A 21,220-nucleotide genomic window follows, 5' to 3' on the forward strand; every position below is an offset into this window, starting at 1 on the left:
GAGTTTCTCTCTAATTGCAGTTAAATTTTCTTTATCTCTTTCCCAGATACAGTACTATGAGCGTGTTCAGTTTCTCCGTCTCTTCCCTTTGTCTCTCGGGCTCTGCGCCCTTGCCCCGCATTGGGCTGGGGCTCCCACCTCCCCTGCCCGTCTCGGGCTGGCCCATTTTCCAATCTCCCCAGTTCGCACTCACTCACTCAGGTATCTTTGAGGTTGTCTTCTTTCTGGATTCCGTATTTTCTCCTTCCACTCTTGCAGATGGGAGTAATGTCCTTCTCAGTTCGATAGATGGGGCAGACGAAGTTTACAGAGCTCCCTCTTGTCCGCCATCTTGGCTCCTCCTCTGCTTGATAAATTTATAATTGCTTGATAAATCCTTCAGTACATTGCTAGGTTACGACTGAGGGCTCATGAAGTGTTTGCTACTACCTGCAAGTTAGTTTCACTAAAGTATAGGTGACTTTTATTTTACTAAATATGGGGTCTGGGTGTGATACCTCTCCTTGACTACCATTTTCTTTCCTCCCCCCACTACATTAAGTTTTACTTTATATGTTTGTGGAATCTTGTGCTGAGTGCTTAGGAATATGTCTCCCTACTTGTGCTATCCTGCTAGGATATGCTTGAATTTGCGTTTGATCCTTCCCTGTTGCCTAGGTGCATTTTGAAAAATATGCTGCAGGGAACTTTCAGTTATACAGGTGGATGAGCATGAATAATTTCCATCTATGAAAGCTTGTTTAAGTTACTGTTTGCATCCGAAGTATCTAGACTCAAAGCCTGGAGCACATGGAAGTCACTTAGAACTTTAAACATTTTTAAGTTAAGATCTAATTTATATATATTAAAATTTGTCCTCTTTATTTTTTAATATTTATTTATTTTCGAGAGACAGAGCATGAGTGGGGAAGGGGCAGACAGAGAGGGACACCCCAAATCTGAAGCAGGCTCCAGGCTCTTAGCTGTCAGCACAGAGCCTGATGTGGGGCTCAAACTCATGGACCATGAGATCATGACCAGTGCCAAAGTTGGATGTTCAACCGACTGAGCCATCCCGGCGCCCCAAACTTGTCCTCTTTAGGACAAGTGTTTTGACAAATGTGTACTGTCATGTGACCACTACCACAATGAAGAGTTCATTACTCAAAAGATTTGTCACTTGTTGTCATCCCTTCCCCTACCCCTAATCCTAGGCAACCAGTGATGTGTTTTCTATCCCACTAGTTTTACCTTTTGAATTTTTGCTTTTGAGTTTGGCTTTCTCCGACTTAGCATATGTTTGAGATTCATCCTTCCTATTGCATGCATCCAATTTCTTTTTATTGCAGAGTATTCTGTTGTCTGGACAAATCATACTCTATCTGTTACATATGGGTTATTCCCAGTTTTCATAATTACGAGTAAGACTGATATAAGCATTTGCTAGCAGGATATTGCATGAATATAAGTTTTTAATTTCTCTTGGGTCAGTACCTCGGAGGGGGAGATTATACAGTATGTATAGCTTTAACTTTGTAAGGAATGACCAAAATATTCTCCTGGTGACTGAGCCACTTTGCATTCCCACCACCAGTATATAAGAGGTCAGCTGTTCCATATCCTTGCTAGTACTTGGTATTGTAGTTTGAAAATTTTTTTATTTTAGCCAGTCAGATTGTTAATGGCATCGTTTTTCATTATGGTCTTATTTTCTATTTTAGGGAGAGTGTCCGAGCAGGTGAGAAGGGCATAGGGAGAGAGTGTGTGCATCTTAAGGAGGCTCCATGCTCAGTGCAGAGCCAGATGTGGAGCTCAATCCCATGATTCTGGGATCATGACCTGAGCTGAAGTCAAAAGTCAGACAATCATTATGGTTTTTTGTTTCTTTGTTTAGATTTTTTTTTAAGTGTATTTATTTATATTGAGAGAGAGAGTGGGGTAGGAGCAGGGAGAGAGAGAATCCCAAGCAGGGTCTACACTGACAGTGTGCAGCTTGAACCCACAAACTGAGATCATGACCTGAGCCAAAGTCAGACACCTGAGTTAAAACTATGGCTTTAATTTGCATTTCCCTAGTGACTAATGTGTTTTTGATTAACTTATGTGCCATCTGTATATCTTTTCTGACCTATCTCTTCAGATCTTTTGCCCATTTTTTTGTTGTTTGTTTTCTTGTTGGGCTCTGAGAATATTATATATTCTGGATACAAGCTGCGTATCTCTAAGTGTTTTGCATGTTTCCTCCTAGCCTGTGGCTTGTTTTTGTTTTTTTTTTTTCTCTCATTAACATGATATTTTCTGAAGTGAAGTTCTTAAATTTATTGAAGTCCAGTTTATCATTGATTTTATGGATCATGCTTTAGATGTCCTATCCACGAAGGTTTTGCCTGACCCGAGATCACAAAGATTTTCTTCTGGAAATGAACTGAAGGAAATGTTTCATTACCACCTGAGTCCTGGGATACTGTACTGTGTAGGACATTTCTCTTCACCGTCACTAAGCAGCCCACTTTCTTCCTACTAAGTAGTGACTGCTAGAAGCAAAACAGCACTGCGGTTACTCTGGAATTGGGCCTCAAATGAGCAGCGGTGGTAATACGGACAGGCAGAGCCATGTGGCGGACCAGTGCCCAAAGCCAGTTTGCCCTGATTACCACGCACTGCCGGGAACTTGAAGGATCTTCACTTGGAAGGTTTTGACCTGCCTAGTGGCACCGGGATCATTCTGGCCACACCAAGCCAGGAGGCCTGCCCTAGCTTCTCGCCTGTTGCAGCAGTTTGGGGAAAGCAGTCTGCTGTAGTAGTTAAGTGCATAGGCACTGAAGCTGGACTTCCTAGATTCAAATCCTGGCCCAGCCACATGTCAGCTGAGGAGTTTTACCCTAGTAACTTAATTTCTGCTTCCTTTTGTCATCTGTAAACTGCAGATACAACACGTCACAAGGTGAAAGCTCAGTAAATGTTGGCTATTGTGAATGTTAGCATTTCTTGAATACCTGTGCACTGGGTATTCGTATTATTTTTTAAATATTTTATTTTATTTATCTTGAGAGAGAAAGTACAAGTGGAGGAGAGGCAGAGAGAGAGAGAGAGAGGGAGAGAGGGAGAGAGGGAGAGAGGGAGAGAGGGAGAGAGAGAGAGAGAGAGAGAGAGAGAGAGAGAGAGAGAGAGAGAGAGAGAATCCCAAGCAGGCTTTGCATTCTCAGCACAGAACCCAATATGGGGCCCGATGCAAGAGCCCAAGCTCATGAACCATGCATGAGATCATGACCTGAGCTGAAATCAAGAGTTGGACGCTCAATTGACTGGGCCACCCAGGCGCCCTTTAATCCATGTTACCTTAATTATCACAGTAACACTAGAGTAGATGTGTCCACATGCAGTAGAAAATCTGAGGCTCAGCAGTGCTGGGTAATTTGCCCAAAGATGGCCATGAAGAGATTTGATTCCAGGTCTGTCAAAGCCTCTCTTCACTGCATTGTGCTTCTTTCTTTTCTCAGTAGTGAAGCACTTTATCGTACTTGAAAAATAAAATAAGGTATACCTACTAATAGGCATTTTTACAGGTGATTACAGTTTGGTTTCTGCTTTACATTGCTGAAGTTTAAACCTGAGCTGAACATAGAGGTACACATAGAAAGCATCAAATGTAAATGGTCATGATTTAGGCTAAAGAATTATTTTCTGGTGACGTATCTAAACTCACCTTTTATATTTTGTTTCCCAACAGGCTGTTATAATGGATTAGTTTATGTTCTGAAAAGTAATAGTGGAGAAGAACACTGGGTGTTTACTACCGAGGATGCCGTCAAAAGCTCAGCAGCCGCGGATCCAACCACAGGACTCCTTTACGTTGGGTCTCATGACCAGCATGCATATGCTTTGGATGTTTATGTGAGAAGCCTCATCAGTTGCTTATAAGCTTGGAAGAGTAGGACACGGTCAGGCGCTCTTTCTTGACTAAGGGGGAAGGTGTTCACACTTCCCTAAGTTTAGCATTGTGGTCTGGGAAGAATGATTAATTAGCGGTCTTAAGACCTTTTTAACATCCCTTACCAGATTTTCACAAATAAATTTGCTACTCAAGAGTTTTTAAATCTAAAGAACTTAGAATTACTGTCTTGACAATACAAAGAGTCACAAAGGGAAAAACATTCCTGATAGATAAGTTGGAGAAAATCATTTGAAGCAAATGTGACAGTTAAAATTCATTTATAAGAATAAATGGAAGTAAATAACAACTACAAATTATAAAGACCCAGATAGAAAAATAAACAACGGATATAAATGTAAAAGACCCCAAAGAAGAAATGTCTAGTAAATGTATTTAAATGTTTCATACCTTTAGTAATCAAAGGATTGAAAATGTAAGACTATTAGGTGGAGAACCAGATAGCATTAAACCAGAATATGTGAGACGGTGGTGAGCAGAGGGTGGGCTGTGACGGGTGAGGCCTCTGAAGAACACAGTTTGGCCACAGCCGGCTTCCATGCCCTTTGAGTCAGTATAATTCTTCTAGGATTCTGTCTCGCCAAAGTAATCAGAAACGCGGACAGTACGTACACCAAGATGTCTATTAATAAGCCAAGAAATTAGTTTGAAACAAGTTTCAGTGATAAGGTAGAGAAATAATTTTATGTTCAGATGGGATATTATGCATTAAAGTAATAAAGTGTTTTACCAAGTAAATGAGCTAAATTAGATACCAAGTGTATATTCAGAATGATCTCAATTATATTAAACTATTATTGCATGTCCCAAAATGATCAAAAGGGAAAATGCTAAAATATTAATCATGGTTCTCTCTGGGTGGCTTTTGTAAACTTTATACTAACTTGAATCTCTACAGTGAGCCTGTATTACTTTTATACTAAGAATAAATAGTTACATTAATTAAATAGAGGTAATATCATGAGAAATCGAATATGTAGATTTGTTAACCACCACCAGAAACCAATTAATTTGTTTTCTTATTTGCAGAAAAAGAAGTGTGTTTGGAAGTTAAAATGTGGAGGAACTGTCTTTTCTTCCCCTTGTTTGAGCCTGAGGCCACATCATCTATACGTGGCTACACTGGGAGGGCTGTTACTGGCTATAAATCCTGTAGGCATAAAATAACACGTATTCATTTTATTGTTTGTCTTTAATGTTTTATTTTTGTTTGAATTCTGAAAATTTGAAGTATTTGAAAAAATCTTGTTTATTAATTTTGAGGCAGAGACTGTGTGAGTGGGGGAGGGGCAGAGAATCCCAAGCAGGCTCTGTGCTGCCAATGCAGAGCCTGATGCGGGGCCTGAACTACATTAAAAAAGTAGTTTTCAATTAGGTATAGTCCAGCTTTCCCTGGACTAGAACTCCTTAAAAATAATTGACATTAAGTCTAGAATGGAGAAAATAGAAGTTCTATGTATGTCTTTGATCTCTTTATTTAAATTGGTAGAATTTTCTGTCATATTAAAACTTAGGATGGTGTAAGGATAGATCTTATGTTCTAATTATTTCCTGGTTTTATTGTAAGTTTTATCTCAGTTCTTATAAAGAGTACTGATTAATTTTATAGTTGTGTATATGTGTGCTAGCTTCATTTATGGTATCAGCATCCCATTGTAGCATTTTCTGATGTTTAGAGCTTTGCCTCTGGGAGATTTAGGAGTTGGTTTCATCCAGGGTGATTGATTAGTAATATAACTTAAATGCTGTGAGTTGCTTTTGCTCATGGCAGGCCACTGGGAACACAGTTTGGAAACATTCCTGTGGAAAACCACTCTTTTCTTCTCCACGGTGTTGCCTGCAGTATATTTGTATTGGCTGTGTCGATGGAAATTTATTCTGCTTTACTCACTTTGGAGAACAGGTAAAAAATTTCTGGTTCCATTTTACATTATCTTTCTCAAAAGTCATAATAGTTGGTGACAATTGAAGTAACATTTTAAACATCATCGTTTAACTCATTGTGTTGAAAGCTAGTTTGATTTTAATTGTCAAACCACAGGTTTCTTAATTTTGGAATGATGGTATAGTAAGTTAAAAAGACCCAAACATTGTTATATTTGTGCCCTCCCCCAATTTTTTTTTAAAGTTTATTTATTATGAGAAAAGGAGAAAGCGGGGGGAGGGAGGGGCAGAGAGAGGGAGAGACAGAATCCTAAGCAGGCTCTGTGCTTGAAGCACGGAACTAGATGCAGGGCTCGAACTCATGAACCTGATCTAATCATGACCTGAGCCGAGATCCAGTTAGACCCTTAACCAACTGAGCCACCCAAGCACATTGCCTTCCCCCAACTTTCAAAACTTTACCAGTTTTGGGGGCACCTGGGTGGCTCAGTCGGTTTAGCATCCAACTTTGGCTCAGGTCATGATCTTAACAGTTCATGAGTTCAAGCCCTGCTTTGGGCTCTGTGCTGACAGCTCAGAGCCTGAAGCCTGCCTTGGATTCTGTCTCCTTCTCTCTACCCCTCCCCCACTCATGCTCTATCAAAAATAAATATTAAAAAAAGAAAAACTTTACGTTTTCAGGCGGTTTTATTATAATTTCTGTTGAGGTTTTGAATATTTATTTATTTATTTTACTTATTTTGAGAGAGACCAATCATGAATTGGGTAAGGGCAGAGAGAGAGGGAGGGACAGAATCCCAGACAGGCTCCATGCTACCAGTGCAGAGCCTGATGTAGGGCACGAAACTGAGATCATGACCTGAGCTGAAATCAAGAATCACATTTAACCGACTGAGCCATCCTGGCACCCCAAGGTTTTGAACATTTAAAGAAGCCACTGCTTTTTCTATGAAAACTAGAACAGGTGGCATAACCCAGATTGTATTGTATGGAGGTGCCGTCTTCAACTTCATGACTGGCAGGGTCGGCTTCTTCTGCGTGACTTTAGGTCTTTTTTTGTCGGGAACATCATTTTTATCCACAAGTGACCGCCACTGTGGCCCAGCTGGGGCTGTAGGTTTGACGTGGGGGGTGGTCTGTGGACTTGAGAGAGCACCAGTCCACCCCGAGTTAGCCCAGTGATGGCGGTCTTGCTTCTGGTGCTTTACATTCTACTTTCACCCTGCCTGGCCTTGGCAGTTCTCTTGCTGTGGGACAGTTACTTTGTGCTGAGATCTTCTGTGATGTTCACTTAATATTTTTATTTATAAAATAGTTTGAACACATTCTCACCGTTAGAGTCCTAAGAAGTAAGATGAGGCAAATGCTATTGCTCCTTTTTTTTTGGGGTGAACCATAGAAAGATGAAATGATTTCTCCAAGTGAGGGACAGAATTAAGATTACAAATCCTACTTCATGAAGATGCCCACTGTTCTCATTTTGTTTGCTTTTTATTCTGCTTTTACTGAAAACTCTACCTTAGACTTGTACCTTTTCCTTCTTTTCTTTAAAATATTGGCTCGCAGGTTTGTCTGTGGTAGCTTTAAAGTAAGTAGACAGTATATATCCACAGGCAGACACACAACTCATGGTTTTTGTTTAAATCTTCAACTTGAATTATAGCACATAAATTCTTCCTTTCAGTCACTTCCATCTCCTTACATTAGGAAAATAGAACAAGATCTAGTTTTTAATAAGATACATTGAAAACTGAGTGCAGTTTTATCTTTGAACTTAGTGTTTCTGAACAGAGTAGGAAGAGCTCTTTCTTGGAGTTCAAATTAGTTTTATTTCATCATATTCTGCATAGCAGTGATTGATATAGTAAGAACACTCCACTGTATTTTGTTCTAGATTTTACCACTGGGAACAGAGGTGTAATTTGAGAATGCTACTTTTCAGAAAAAGCCATTATTTCCTGTGTGTGTGTGTGTTCATTATTTAATAGCCTACATTGCTTACATTTTTATTAAGAATTTCCTAAAGCTTTACAGGAGAATTGGTGAAATTAGATGAATCAGTTTTGCCTTTCTCATCCTTCAGGTTTGGCAGTTCTCTACCAGTGAACCAATCTTTTCATCCCCATGTGCCTCAGCATCAGAGCAAGAAATAGTTTTCGGTTCCCATGATCGCTTTATCTACTGTTGTAGCATGAAAGGTCACCTCCAGTGGAAGTTTGAAACTACTTCACAGGTGTATGCGACACCATTTGCTTTCTGTTACCAGGATTGTAACAACAAAATGTTGGTGGCAGCAGCATCTACTGATGGCAAACTGTGGATCTTGGAATCTAAGAGTGGACGATTACAAAGTGTATATGAACTTCCTGGCCAGGTCTTCTCTTCTCCTGTGGTCTGGGACTCTATGCTTCTTATCGGATGTAGAAATAATTATGTTTATTGTCTGGATTTGTTGAGTGGCTATCAAATATGACCAAGTACAGTCCTTATTCGATTATCTGAGATTTTGAAAGTATTTTATCATTATAAAGTATTTGGATTGTCTTATTTTATACTAAAGATTATTTTTGCTTAAGAAACTTATCTATGACACTTTATTGGAGAATGATCATATTTTACTTCCTGTAGCAGGAACAAATGCTTTTAAAAGGAATTACAGAACAAAAACATCAGTTTATTTAAAAGCACTTTCTTTTAATTAGGCTGCAGATATTTCACTTTGGGTGTTTTTTTAATAGACTTATGTGGAAAAGAAGATTCGAGTATACTTGTTGGGTTAAAAACTCAGTCCATGATATAATGTACCGTTTACTTATTTACAGTGAGATCCATAACGAAAGGTTTTCAGAGGTAGAATGTTTTTATCAAATTAGATTCTTTATTAATATTTAATATTTTAAGTGAAAAAATACTAGAACTGTTTCTATGTATTTCTCTTCCTATAATAGTTTCAAGTTGATTTACCCTCTTTTTTCAGTTTTTCATATACAAACCTTGAATATTTTTGTACCTATATTTCTCAATTTATTAGATTTTGTGAATGTATGGTTTTATTTATTTATTTCACTGGCTTGGAGGTAGGAAACACAACAAAAAACCAGGGAAGAAAAAAAAAACTATATACTTGTGAGTATCCTGATTCTCATAATGAGGATGGTTGTGGCTGGAGCTGCTTCTCCAGTGCTGACTAGTCCTTTGCTTCTATTTGCATTTGCTTGGTATGAAGTTGCCTGCGTGAACTTCTGCCTGCTCCTGGGAGCTGTGCCTGTACGTGTCTCCTCTTGCACCTTGTCTTGGTCCATGATTTGCTTTAACCAACAGAATGCAGTGGGGGTGACACTAAAGTCATGTCTGAGCTGAAGACTGAAGAAGGCCTGGGCGCTTCTGTTCTCATGGGATCCCAGAGCTGCCACACTGGAAGTCTGGCCGCTGGACGGAGAGGCCGCGTGGTGAGGAATGGCCCTGACGTTCACTAAGAAAGCGGAGGAAGCCACGGAACAGGGACAGGTGAAGGCCCGCACTGCGGCCCCCGCACTCTGGCCAGCCCCCCGCTGTTCAGGCCGTCCTCGTGCCAGACATTTAGCTTCTTACCCACAGGATCCTAGAAATAATAAAATGTCAATTGTTTTAAGCCACTAAGATTTAGGGTAGTGTGGCAGGGTAGGGAGTTTTAGGGGATCGCAGCAGGGATCACTGGAGCGGAAGTTATGTCTTCTTTTCCACGTCACTTAAAATACTCAAATAGATGAAAAAATGTCCCAGTTTTCCTTGAAAGAGAGAGGGAGGGAGAGAGAGGGAGGGAGGGAGGGAGGGAGAGGGAGGGAGGGAGAGAGAGAGAGGCTATGCTTCACCAACTGCGCCCCCCAGCCCTGCTTATATCTTAATGTATTAACCACCTGAAGCTCTTGATAAAATGGAAGGCATGTAACAGTTAAGAGGGCTGAAAGTGCTTTGCTGGTCATAAAAAAAAAAATCAGTAATACTGATCCTATCATTATTTAAAATTTTTATATTTGTTGGAATCCGTACGAATTTTTATTTTATTAAGTAATCTCTAGGCCCAATGTGGGGCCTGAGTTTACAACCCTGAGATGGAGAGTCATATGTTCTACCGACTGAGCCAGCCAGGTGCCCCAAGCACTAATTTTTATATAAAAGAATTATTACTGTATGAAATAGTGTTTTTCTTGATTACGTAGTTTTGTGGCACCCAGGATGAGCGCCTCACATCACTCACTCTGCCCTCGTGCAGCCCGTGAGTCGGTAGGTCTGGCCTGGGACCCTGTGACGTCATCACAAGCGCTCAGCCCCAGCCACGGTTGCTGTCCGGGGCCGTCGCGTTGTGTAAGGAGGCTGTAGGGTTGTTTTGTCTGAGAGGCAGACCATTCAATTCCAATTTAGGACAGATAAACATTTTATTTGCCCCTACTCATTATTTCTCTCTAAAACAACTAGTAAAAATATAAGGTAGCACATAAAATGCCTTGAAATTTTCCTTAACAAAAGCTATATAAATATAAGCTTGCTTATAGTCGTTGAAATTAGTAAAAACTTCAACCTGAAAAGGAAATTCCATCAGTGCTAAAGATCTTGTAGGTATGTTTTATTGAAAGATCCCTTTCCTTCAATAATTAACATTTTACATTAAAACTTTATACAACCAAAAAATCTCAAAATATTAAAATCACACTATTTTTCATTGTTGTCTCTACTTAATTTTATTGGTTAAAAATATTGCAAGACACTGTAATGTTTCTGCTTTAAAATGAGCAATTAAACTAAATGTCACGAGACCATGGATACATACTATAATTTGCTGATAACTGGCTAAAATGATATTTTACTAGTAATTAATGTGTAAGAAACAATTGCACTTGAAAAATTAAAAAAGTAAACAAAAACTCTATGTTTATGAACAGAGTTAATTTGTTATCCTTGCCAAGAGAAATATAAGTTTAAAAAAAAAAACATTTAACATAGCAATCATTCATTAAAAAAAAAGTGTTTTTTGTTTTTACAGAATTTCCCCCATAGTTTGTTACTCAGAAAAGACTGCAGCACAACTAAAGCAAAATAACACTTCATTGGTATTTAGTGCAAATTTGGAGTCCTTTTACATGAAGTATTAAACATGTGCCTTCAGGAAGTGGCTGACAGTCAGTGCTCTGACTGCCCCTGCCCCAGTGTCCTCCCAACTTCTGCCGCCCGTCATAGCTTCGTGTCCGGGGCGTCTCTCCCGCGTGTGCGTGCCGGCGGAGAGCTGGCTCCTGCAGTCTTCTTCAGTGATCTGAGTTCTTCCCTGTTCTCCACCCTTACTGTGGTATAATCCGAGGCTGACGGGACGAAAGGCAAAGTTCAGAAGAATTACTGTAGCACTAGAATACAGGGCTCGAGGTGGAAAGACTGCCAGTAAAATGGGTGTTAGGTTAGTAATGAAATCACTGAAAACTAACAAATGCCTACATGTTTGATTTAGAAATGAACATCAGTGTGGAAAACATGCGGTAGAGTATTGCTTCCCACAGGAATAAAAAAAAAAATGAAAGTTACACTGTTTCTTAACAGTCTGAAGGTCCAGTATGTATAATATTAAATCCGACTTGCGAGAGTACAACTCCCCACTTGACCACACTTGTGAGTTGCTACCATGAGGCCGAGCCGAGTTTCCAGAAGATGCCTTCAAGATGGGAAATGACAGAATAACAACACATCGCCTGCTGGGGGAGCTCTCCATGATGGATACTGATCTAACGTGTTTCTGGAGGAGAGGAAACAGGAAATGGGACCCCTCCCCTGCACGGAGCAAAGGCTATGGACTTGTGGAGTCAGAATCTCAGAAAAGGAGAAGATGCCAACACCGTGACATAGGAAGTGCAGGTTTGCTGGTATGTCTACGCTTCATGCTTTTAAACTGCCAGGCCCTTCTTTGGACCACATGTATGGAGTAACAAGGCCACTTAAGACTCTGAGATGTTCTTTAAAGGTAGCAAGGTGAATGCTCAAAATTATAAATGCTATTGAACATTTGACTCTCTATATTAATTACTTGATTATGGTAAAGAAAGAAACTTTCCATAGGAAGTCCTTAGTTCAAAGGCTCCAAATCTTCACTTCCTATCAATTTTCCCTAAAGACCTAAGGGAATATTAATATTCAGAGACCTGTAATGTCAGTAACCTCTCCTATCTCATAATAAATGGCTGGTTTGGGGGATTGGCTTATTTCTCCTCTCTCTCGTTTGCTTATTTTGGGTGAAATGAGCCTCTCTTTTAGAGTTTTAAAAGCTAGATTACACTGGAAGCAGTTTATCTCAAGGTTCTCAACCTTTGGGGTATATCAGACTTCATCTGAAGAGTTTTGCCAGAATAAACCTTCCTGGCCTATCCTCCTAGGATCTAACTTGGTGGGTAGGCCTGGGATGGAGCCAGGACAGCTTAAGAACCACCGCACACTAGATGGGGATTCTCAGAGATGGCAAGAATATGTTGCTTCCTTTCTTCATGACAGTAAATAAAAACACTCCCTAGATGCCAACTGGGCCAAATGTTAACACATTCTTAAGGGAGTCCTGGTGCGGCAGACGTGCGCATGTCACGGTTCCGGATCAGGGAGAACGGAGAAAAGCAGACACAGAAAGAGGCGGCAGCCAGACTGTTAACTTACGATTCCTAGTTACTCTCTGCATTCCAGAGAATGGGCACTCTTGTTTCTATGTGATCCTTTCTTTCACCATTGCCGTAGAAAAGGAAAGAAACCACCAAACATATGGTAGGGTAAACTGGAGTAGAGAATCACAAACCATTACACAGATTGGCAAAAGGACGTGTTCTACACGGTGTGTGGGTGTGTTCTGTGTGGAGCGCTGTGGAACGGGCATGGTAGGCTCTTGTGAGAAGTTCTTAGTTGGGAGATTCTGTTTTGTGTGGTCCCACAGATGGAATTTTCTCTTGAGAACGAGGAGGAGCTCAAGGCACCAGGACCTAGGATTGTGCAAATACACTCTTTACAAGGAACACCACCAGTTCAGTTTCTAAACATTATCTTAGAGCCTATAAAACATGCTGCTTTTCCCTAGCTTGGTTTCTTCACCTCATATAAAAAATAAATAACAAGGGCAAGAGAAGCGCCAATAACTGGCAGCAGGGGTGGGTAAGAGTCCCTCTACTTAATGATCTGTGGGCAGTCGCTCCAGGCCTTGGCTTTCCTTTTGGCCAGTGCCAGCCAGGCTGGTTCTGTTGACACGGGGGCCGCGTCTGGGGTGGAGAACCTCTTGGTGACTTCTTTGACCAGCGGTGCAGGGGGAGCTGCATCTGAGATCTCCACTGGGTCGCGTTTGGAAGGAAAAGGATAAAAGTCAGAACCACATTTTGACGTATCAGAAGTAGACCATTCAGAAAGGAAAACCCAGTGAAACACTGGGCATCTTTAGTGAGAAGAATTAGGGGAAAAGCGGGTGGTCATAACTGTTTCATACAGAATTAGAATATGGTTTTAACTTCAGAGTTTCTAGAAGCCTTAGTTTTGTGCACAGAAGCTCTGCCTACATGATAAGATACAAAAGATAAATGTTGTCATTCTGGCTATACAACCAGTCAGTTCCATGAAGAAAAAGATCAAACCAGCAGTCTGAATTTATCGAGCCTGTGAGGTCAGAAGCTGCCCTCTGCGCCAAGCACGCGCTGGGATCCTGCACTCATTGGCCGCAACTCCTGCCGGCCTCACAGTTGCAACACCTGCTTTGCCAACCAGATCTTAGAGACTACGGGGAGGGACCTTGGCTTCTCTCTGAGTCCTACTTGGTGCCCGAGGCAACGGCCTCTGAAGAAAGAGAACTCTAAAATACTGACTCTATGGGCGCCTGGGTGGCTCAGTCGGTTGAGCATCCGGCTTCGGCTCAGGTCATGATCTCATGGTTCGTGGGTTCGAGCCCCGCATCGGGTTCTGTGCTGACAGCTAGCTCAGAGCCTGGAGCCTGTTTCAGATTCTGTGTTTCCCTCTCTGATCATCCCCTGATCGCACTGTCTCTCACTCTCAAAAATAAATAATAAAGCATTGAAAACAAACAAAAAATAAAATAAAATACTGACTCTACTGACTGAAAAAACAAATACAAAAACAAAGGCCCTGGTAGTCCCGGGAGGAAGCTTGTTCCCATTCGTATCCCTCCTCCAACTGACTTGTAAAAGGAAATAGTTGGAAACATGACCATTTTAACAGAATGAATTTTTTTAAATGTGTATCTTTTATATGTCACGAATAGGAAACACTGCTGTTAATTAATATGGTCAGAAACTTGCTATCTGAAACCCCATCTGTGAGCAGAGACCTTCTCACTTTTGCTTGGAGCATCTGAGCCCCAGGGGTCAGGGATTCAGAGAAGCAGCTTCCAGTTCTGACTCCGCTTGGAGCCCTGAGCAGGGGTTTTCGAATTCAGCCTCCAAACATTTAACTTTACCGTGTCAGAGGAACCTGGACCCTGAGTGCACTTTTCAGCTCAAGTTTGAGGTCAACCCCTTTATATACAACCCTGTGCTGCTCTAAATTTTACCTGAACTTCCCCCTTCCCCCCCCCCCCCAAATCCTTATTATCTTGCAGGAGCAAGTGAACAAGCCACATTTTGGGACTACAGGCTGCGGGGTGTTAGAAAAGGCTTGTTCAGTGTTCAGGAATTTAGGGAGTCAGGTGACACCACACTGGTAGCTTCAGACTGGCCACAGTGGGAGGATTTACCCCTTGGAAACTCAAATGCTACAAATCAGAGGTCTCCCCACCCCGGAAGGGTGACCTGACCAGTCACCACCACACCGCTGGCGGTGGGGGAGCTGCTGGTGTCTATCAGAAGCGCTCTCAAGGCTGACCTCGGGCCGTGAGAGCCTGGGCTGTGAGGTGCCTCGCACGCTGTGCCCGTTCTCACACCCGAGGACGGAAAGCGGCTGTGAGAAGACAAGCCTGTCACTGCGTTATACGGAACGTGACCTGCTCTCCCTACCTGTCACAGATGTGGGAAGAGTGTTGGCCTTTTTCAGCTGTTCCCTGCGCTCGAGCCTGGACACTGCGGTCTCCGGTGGCTTCTCCTCCGGCTGCTTCTCCTCGGGCTGGGGGCTGGGCTTGTGCAGGGAGCCCGCTCTGCTGCCGCTGCCGCTGCCAGGCTGCGGGCTGCCCCCCACCTGCGCGGGCAGAGAGGGCAAGTGTGTTCACCTCCAGACACGGAACGACTGACCGTGCAAGGGCCTGGGGGGCATCTGCCTGCCAGCCCCCAACCTCTGCTCCTAGAGGAGCAGCTGGGCTGCACCCGGGAGCAATGTGTGGCCAGCCGTGACCCCAGCCGTGGAACAGCTCAGGACAAAGGTCCCAAAGAGGGAAAGCCACTTTCGTAGGAGTCCCAGTGAACAGAGTATAAAATCAGGGCCACAGAGTAAGACTGATTTTCCTCCCAACTCACTGCTCAAAGCAATCACTGTCCTATTTCTCACAAAACTGCCGCGTGCGGGGATCGCCGCTAGTAAGACCAAATCAGGTTAGCTTAAGAGCACAAGGAAACCAAACAAAATTACTACTTGAAAACACTTCCTGGTTTACGGTTGTCAGTTTACTTACTGCTCTACCCTAAGTATTCACCACTCCCAGCTAGCTTTTTTTTTTTTTTAATCCTTGTGACCTACCTAAAAGGCAGCCAAACTGGAGAAGGCAAAGTTAGAGCTGAAGCCCAGGCTACTCACGTTCTCCCTGGAGAGCTTTTCTGCCTGTTTGGCCTCTCTGGCGTGCTTCCTCTCCTCTCGAGTTGCTTGCTGCTCCCGAAACCCCTTCTGCTTCTGCAGCGCTAACGTTATCCACAGGGGCTGTGCGGTTTCAACCTTCTCCGCCAGTTTGGAGCCATCTAATGAGTGCCTGCTCTGAAGAACAGGCTTTTCTGTGGACAAAAAAAGACTGATGTCGCGATTTATACAATATATTTGGGGGTGCCTGGCTGCTCAGTTGGTAGAGCACATGGCTCTTGATCTCAATCTCAGAGTTGTGACTTGAAGCCCCACGCTGGGCAGAGAGATTCCTTAAACTTTAAAAAAGAAATTTAAAAAGCAATATACATTTGGTCTTCATGCCCATTTCTAGAGCACAGTAAAACCCTTGGAATTTCCTAAGTGATGAGAGCATGATGTGTCCCTTATTCCGTTAATGAGATGACTTTGGGACCACCCTTAAGGCTGGCGGCTCAATGCCAGAGAAGCCAACCATGTGATTAGGGTTGAATCTTTCGTTCCCACCCCACAACCTCAGGGGAGCGGGACTAGAGACTGACTTCAACTGCCAATGGCTGATGAGTTAATCAGTCACGCCTATGTAATGAAGCCTCCGTAAAACCCAAAAGCACAGGGCTCAGGGAGTTTCCAGCTGGTGAACACAGGGAGGTTGGGGAGAGGAGGTGCGCTGAGGGCAGGCAGGCTCCATGCACCTTCCCCACACCCTGTCCTTATGTATCATTTCCATCTGGCTGTTCCTGAGTTATATTCGTTTATAATAAACTGGTTATCTAAGAAGTAAAACGCTTCCCTGGGCTCTGTGAGGCGCTCTAGCAAATTAACCAAATCCAAGGAGGGGGTCGTGGGAATCTCGGATTTAAGTTGGTCAGAAGCACAGGTGATGCCGTGGATGTGGGAATGGCATCTGAATGCAGACAGTCTTTGGGACAGGCAGACAGTGTCAGAGCTGAGATGAAATGTAAGAACCAGCTAGTGTCTGAGGACGGTCTCATGGTGTGGGGACCCCCGCACCCCAGCCCTGCTGGAACTGTGATCAGAACTGGTAAAGGCAGGGCACCTGGGTGGCTCAGTGGGTTGAGCGTCCGACTTCAACTCAGGTCATGATCTAACAGTTAATGGGTTAGAGCCCCACACGGGGCTCACTGCTGTCAGCCTTTTAGCACACAGACCGCTTCAGATCCTCTGTCCCCCTCCCCCAGTTTCACTTTCCCAAAAAGCAAACAAACAAACAAAAAAACTGGTAAAGGCAAAGGCAGGTTTGCAGTGAAACTCCTTACTTACCTTGATCCTTCACCCCTTAGAACTAGTGACATGACCATCACCTGATGAGTGGATCAAGAAGATGTGGTATATATACACAATGGAGTACTACATGGCAATGAGAAAGAATGAAATCTGGCCATTTGTAGGAAAGTGGATGGACCTCGAGGGTGTCATGCTAAGCGAAATAAGTCAGGCGGAGAAGGACAGAAACCATATATTTGCACTCATAGGTCTAACAGGAGAACAGGAGAAATCTAATGGAGGACCAGGGGGAGGGAAAGAGGGAAGGTGAGTTGGGGAGAGAGAGGGATGCAAAACCTGAGAGACTATTGAATACTGAAAATGAGCCGAGGGCTGAAGGAGGGAGGGCACTTGCTGGGAGAAGCACTGGGTGTTATAGAAACCAATTTGACAATAAAGTATTTAAAAAAAAAAAAAAGAACTAGTGACATGAGATATTCAACTGTCTTTTCCTAACACTAACTCTGCACTGAGGCCTCAGCGACTTCTCTGAGTAGACAGGTAACATCTCCGATCAACAGAAAAACAGAAGCCTTTTTCTTCCCTCAAAATGGGACAAAAAATAAAATCTCCAATGTCAAAAAATCTCAAGCCTAACAGGGGAGCCAGGCTGTTATTTATTGTTCTTAATTATTGCTTAATTTAGCCCTTTCCCGAACATCCTATGTAGGACCCCAGTGTATGAAAGAGGTAAAAAGGGTGCTGCTCTATCCCATGAGGCAGCTGGGGGCAGCGGGGCTCTGAGGAATGCAGTAGGAAACTGTGATTTTGGTCCAATGCTCTCCTTTGACAGAGTATGAGGGGCCACAGCAATCCAGGGCGGTGCCCAAGCTCACCCAGCAGTTAGTGCACAGGCTTAAGTCTGAGCCTAGGACTTCTGACTTCCAGTCTGTGCTTTTCCTGTGGTTGACTGTCTCGCCTATGCAGCAGGGTAACACACTTCACAGGTGGCTGGAGTCAGAGGTTGAATAACTGGACTCTTAAATTGAGCAGACCGGGGCTTGACCTTATGTGACCTTACACAAGCTACTTAACTTCCCCAAGGTCTTCTAATCCATACAGTGGAGATGACAACGGCACATGCCTCATCAGACTGCCATGAAGATTAAGAGATCCTGGTATCAGAACATTTAGAATAGTAACCAGATAGTTGGCCGACAGTAACCACTCTACAAAAGTGACCAGTTCTTACTAATGTCTATGAGAATCCTCCTCTTCTTTCCCTCACGTAAAAATCAGCCCTTTTATAGATAATCATTCCAGAATTAAATCCTTTACTACCTCAAATGAAAAGGGCTCACTATAGACCTGTTCTTTTGATATTCGCTATAAGCTTACCCAACTAGAATGTTACCAACTGGGGCTCTCATTAATTTGACTTTATATTGAGAAGAACGAACCAAAGTAAAATCAAATTAAGAATTCAAGCACACAAAGGAGGCAGATTCTGCTTTTCTATTCCTTTTAGAACTATAATACTGTACAAAGAGAATTCCTATTTACAATGAGTCTTGGTCAATATGCTATCCCTAATCATTAAATAAAGATTCAGTTATGATCTAACACAGCAAAGAAAACAGACAAATTTCGTAAGTATTAAAAAAAACCTGAAAAGTATTTTTAATCTTTAGTTAACCAAAACAAAAAAAGCAGTAGACCCTTGAACAACATGGGTTTGAACTGGCCATGTCTACTTATACACAGATTTTTTTTTTCTTAGAGACAGAGAGAGAGCGAGCGAGCATGTGAGTGGGTGAGAGGGACAGAGGGAGAAAGAGAATCTTAAGCATGCTCCATAAACAGCGAGGAGTCTGATGTGGGACTCAATCCCATGTGATCCCAGAATTATGACTTGAGCTAAAATCAAGAATTGGTCGCTCGGGGGAAAAGCCAAGATGGCAGACAGGAAGGGAGCTCTGTAAACTTCGTCTGCCCCATCTATTGAACTGAGAAGGACATTACTCTTATCTGCAAGAGTGGGAGGAGAAAATACAGACTCCAGAAAGAAGACAACCTCAAAGATGCCTGAGTGAGTGAGTGCGAACTGGGGATATTGGAAAACGGGCCAGCCCGAGATGGGCAGGGGAGGTGGGAGCCCCAGCCCAACACAGGGCAAGTGCGCAGAGCCCCTGAGAGACAAAGGGAAGAGAAAGAGAAACTGAACACGCTCATAGTACTGTCTCTGGGGAAGAGATAAAGAACGTTTAACCACACTCGGAGAGAGAAACTCTCACTCCATATATAACTGCTGGGTAGCCCAAATCCCAAACCCAGGTGGCACAAGGGAAAACAGCCCCCACCCCTGCAAGATCCCAGCAGCGGGAACACGCACTTTGGCTGTGGCTGCGGAAGCGCGCACCTCATTTCTGGCATCGCCTCAGGCAATGGCAGCACGAATCCTGGCCAGCGCCAAGAGAATCTGCTCCCTCCCGAGGCAATCCCGGCAGGGAGTTGGCGTGCCTGGCCACAGGCACAGCAGTGGGGGCACTCACTTCGCCTCCTACAGCGCACCTCACCTCTAGCAGCGGCAGTGCAAATCCCGGCTGGTGCCAAGAGAAACTGTTCCCACCCCTTACGAGATCCCAGCTAAGAAGCCAGCTGCCAAAGCGAGTACATCTCATCTGTAGTAGCATAAAAGTGCATGGAATAGGATTTTGAAACGAGGCAGGCATGGAAAATACAGCTTGGCTCAGCTATGGCACAAGGAGATTGGACTCATAAGAGTGGCTTGCAGTGCTTAGTTGCAGAGAAGCTTGGGGCACTGCCAATCTACTCTCTGCAACCACCAAGGCGGGGCCTTCGAGAACAGCCCCCAAGACCTACCTACACCAAATCACACCTATCTGCTAGGGGGAGCTGCTGCTTTTTTTGTACTTATTTTTTATTATTATTACCTTTTTACTTTATTTTTATAAATTTTTACTCTTTATTTTCCATCTTCCTTTCTCCCTCTTTTTGTTTCCTCTTGCCATCCAGATATATTTTCTCTTATCTCATCCTTATCTCTCCCCTTGACTGGTTATACACTTTTAGGCTGTCCAGTTTCCTTTGTTATCTCTGTCCCCCTTTATTTTTTCTATTCTTCTCTTCTTCTCTTTCCTCTCCCTTCCTTTTCTTTTCTTCCTTTTGCCCTTTTAATTTGTTTGTTTGATTTGTCAGTGTGTTGGCATGCTTCTGTTCCATGTGTTTGTCTATTTTCCTTTTCAGGGCTACCCCAAAAGACAAGCCAAAGTACACATGACAGAGAGTCCCAAATATCACTGAGTAGGGAAATGAAATAATCAAAGGCACAACAAGAGAAACTAACACAACCAGCATGTCCACTATCACCACTGTTGTTTAACATAGTGCTGGAGGTCCTAGCATCAGCAATCAGACAACAAAAGGAAATAAAAGGCAATCCCCATCAAAGATGCACAAGCATTCTTCTCAAAGCTAGAACAAACTATCCTAAAATCTGTATGGAACCACAAAAGATCCCGAATAGCCAAAATAGTATTGAAGAAGAAAACCAAAAGGAAAGTATCACAATCCCAAACTTTAGCCTCTACTACAAAGCTGTCATCATCAAGACAGTATGGTACTGGCACAAAAACAGACACATAGACCAATGGAATAAAATAAAAACCCAGAACTGGGCCCACAAATATATGGCCTATTAATTTTTGACAAAGCAGGGAAAGTATCCTATGGAAAAAAGACTGCCTCTTTAGCAGGTGGTGCTGGGAGAACTGGACAGCAACATGCAGAAGAATGAAACTAGACCACTTTCTTACATCATACACAAAAGTAAACTCAAAATGGCTGAAAGACCTGAATGTGAGACAGGAAACCATCAAAACCCTAGAGGAGAAAGTAGGAAACACCCTCCTTGGCCTCCACTGCAGCAATTTCCTACTTGACACATCCCCAAAGGCAAGGGAAATGAAAGCAAAACTGAACTCTTGGGACCTCATCAAGATCAAAAGCTTCTGCACTGCAAAGGAAACAATCAAGAAAACTAATAGGCAACCGACTGAATGGGAAAAGATAGTTGCAAATGACATATTGGATAAGGGCTAGTATCCAAAATCTACAAGGAACTCACCAAACTCACAGCTGAAAAATGAATAATCCAGTGAAGAAATGGGCAGGAAACATAAACAGACACTTCTCCAAAGAGGACATCCAGATGGCCAACAGGCACATGAAACGATGCTCAGCATCACTCATCATCAGGGAAATACAAACCCAAACCACACTGATATACCACGTCACACCAGTCAGAGTGGCTAAAATGAACAAATCAAGAGACTATAGATGCTGGCGAGGGTGTGGAGAGACAGGCACCCTCCTACACTGTTGGTGGGAATGTAAACTGGT

General features: G+C 42.9%; 2 protein-coding genes across 9 annotated transcripts in view; one reads left to right on the top strand and one right to left on the bottom strand.

The window, feature by feature from the left end:
- The window catches only part of AASDH (aminoadipate-semialdehyde dehydrogenase), a 46,817-nt gene extending 34,781 nt beyond the window's left edge, over nucleotides 1–12,036 (top strand). For 3 of the 5 annotated variants that reach the window (XM_029945600.1, XM_029945614.1, XM_029945615.1), the window contains 4 exons: nucleotides 3,710–3,873; nucleotides 4,961–5,083; nucleotides 5,703–5,834; nucleotides 7,899–8,398. In XM_029945600.1, the coding sequence (XP_029801460.1) occupies nucleotides 3,710–3,873; nucleotides 4,961–5,083; nucleotides 5,703–5,834; nucleotides 7,899–8,288 (809 nt within the window). In that variant the 3' untranslated portion in view covers nucleotides 8,289–8,398. Of the gene's footprint in view, nucleotides 1–3,709; nucleotides 3,874–4,960; nucleotides 5,160–5,702; nucleotides 5,835–7,898; nucleotides 9,323–11,380 lie in introns of those variants that run through there. The other 2 variants (XR_003911297.1, XM_029945612.1) reach the window with 2 other exon arrangements.
- An 801-nt stretch (nucleotides 12,037–12,837) lies between these two features.
- Nucleotides 12,838–21,220, bottom strand: part of KIAA1211 (KIAA1211 ortholog) — a 259,149-nt gene continuing 250,766 nt past the window's right edge. For all 4 annotated transcript variants that reach the window (XM_029945573.1, XM_029945593.1, XM_029945569.1 and 1 more), the window contains 3 exons: nucleotides 15,536–15,726; nucleotides 14,806–14,983; nucleotides 12,838–13,137 (listed from right to left, as the gene is read on the bottom strand). In XM_029945573.1, coding sequence (XP_029801433.1) covers nucleotides 12,977–13,137; nucleotides 14,806–14,983; nucleotides 15,536–15,726 — 530 coding nt within the window. In that variant the 3' untranslated portion in view covers nucleotides 12,838–12,976. The remainder of the gene's footprint in view (nucleotides 13,138–14,805; nucleotides 14,984–15,535; nucleotides 15,727–21,220) is intronic.

Source organism: Suricata suricatta, chromosome 1 (genome assembly GCF_006229205.1).
Source record: "Suricata suricatta isolate VVHF042 chromosome 1, meerkat_22Aug2017_6uvM2_HiC, whole genome shotgun sequence".
Classification (NCBI taxonomy): Eukaryota; Metazoa; Chordata; class Mammalia; order Carnivora; family Herpestidae; genus Suricata; species Suricata suricatta.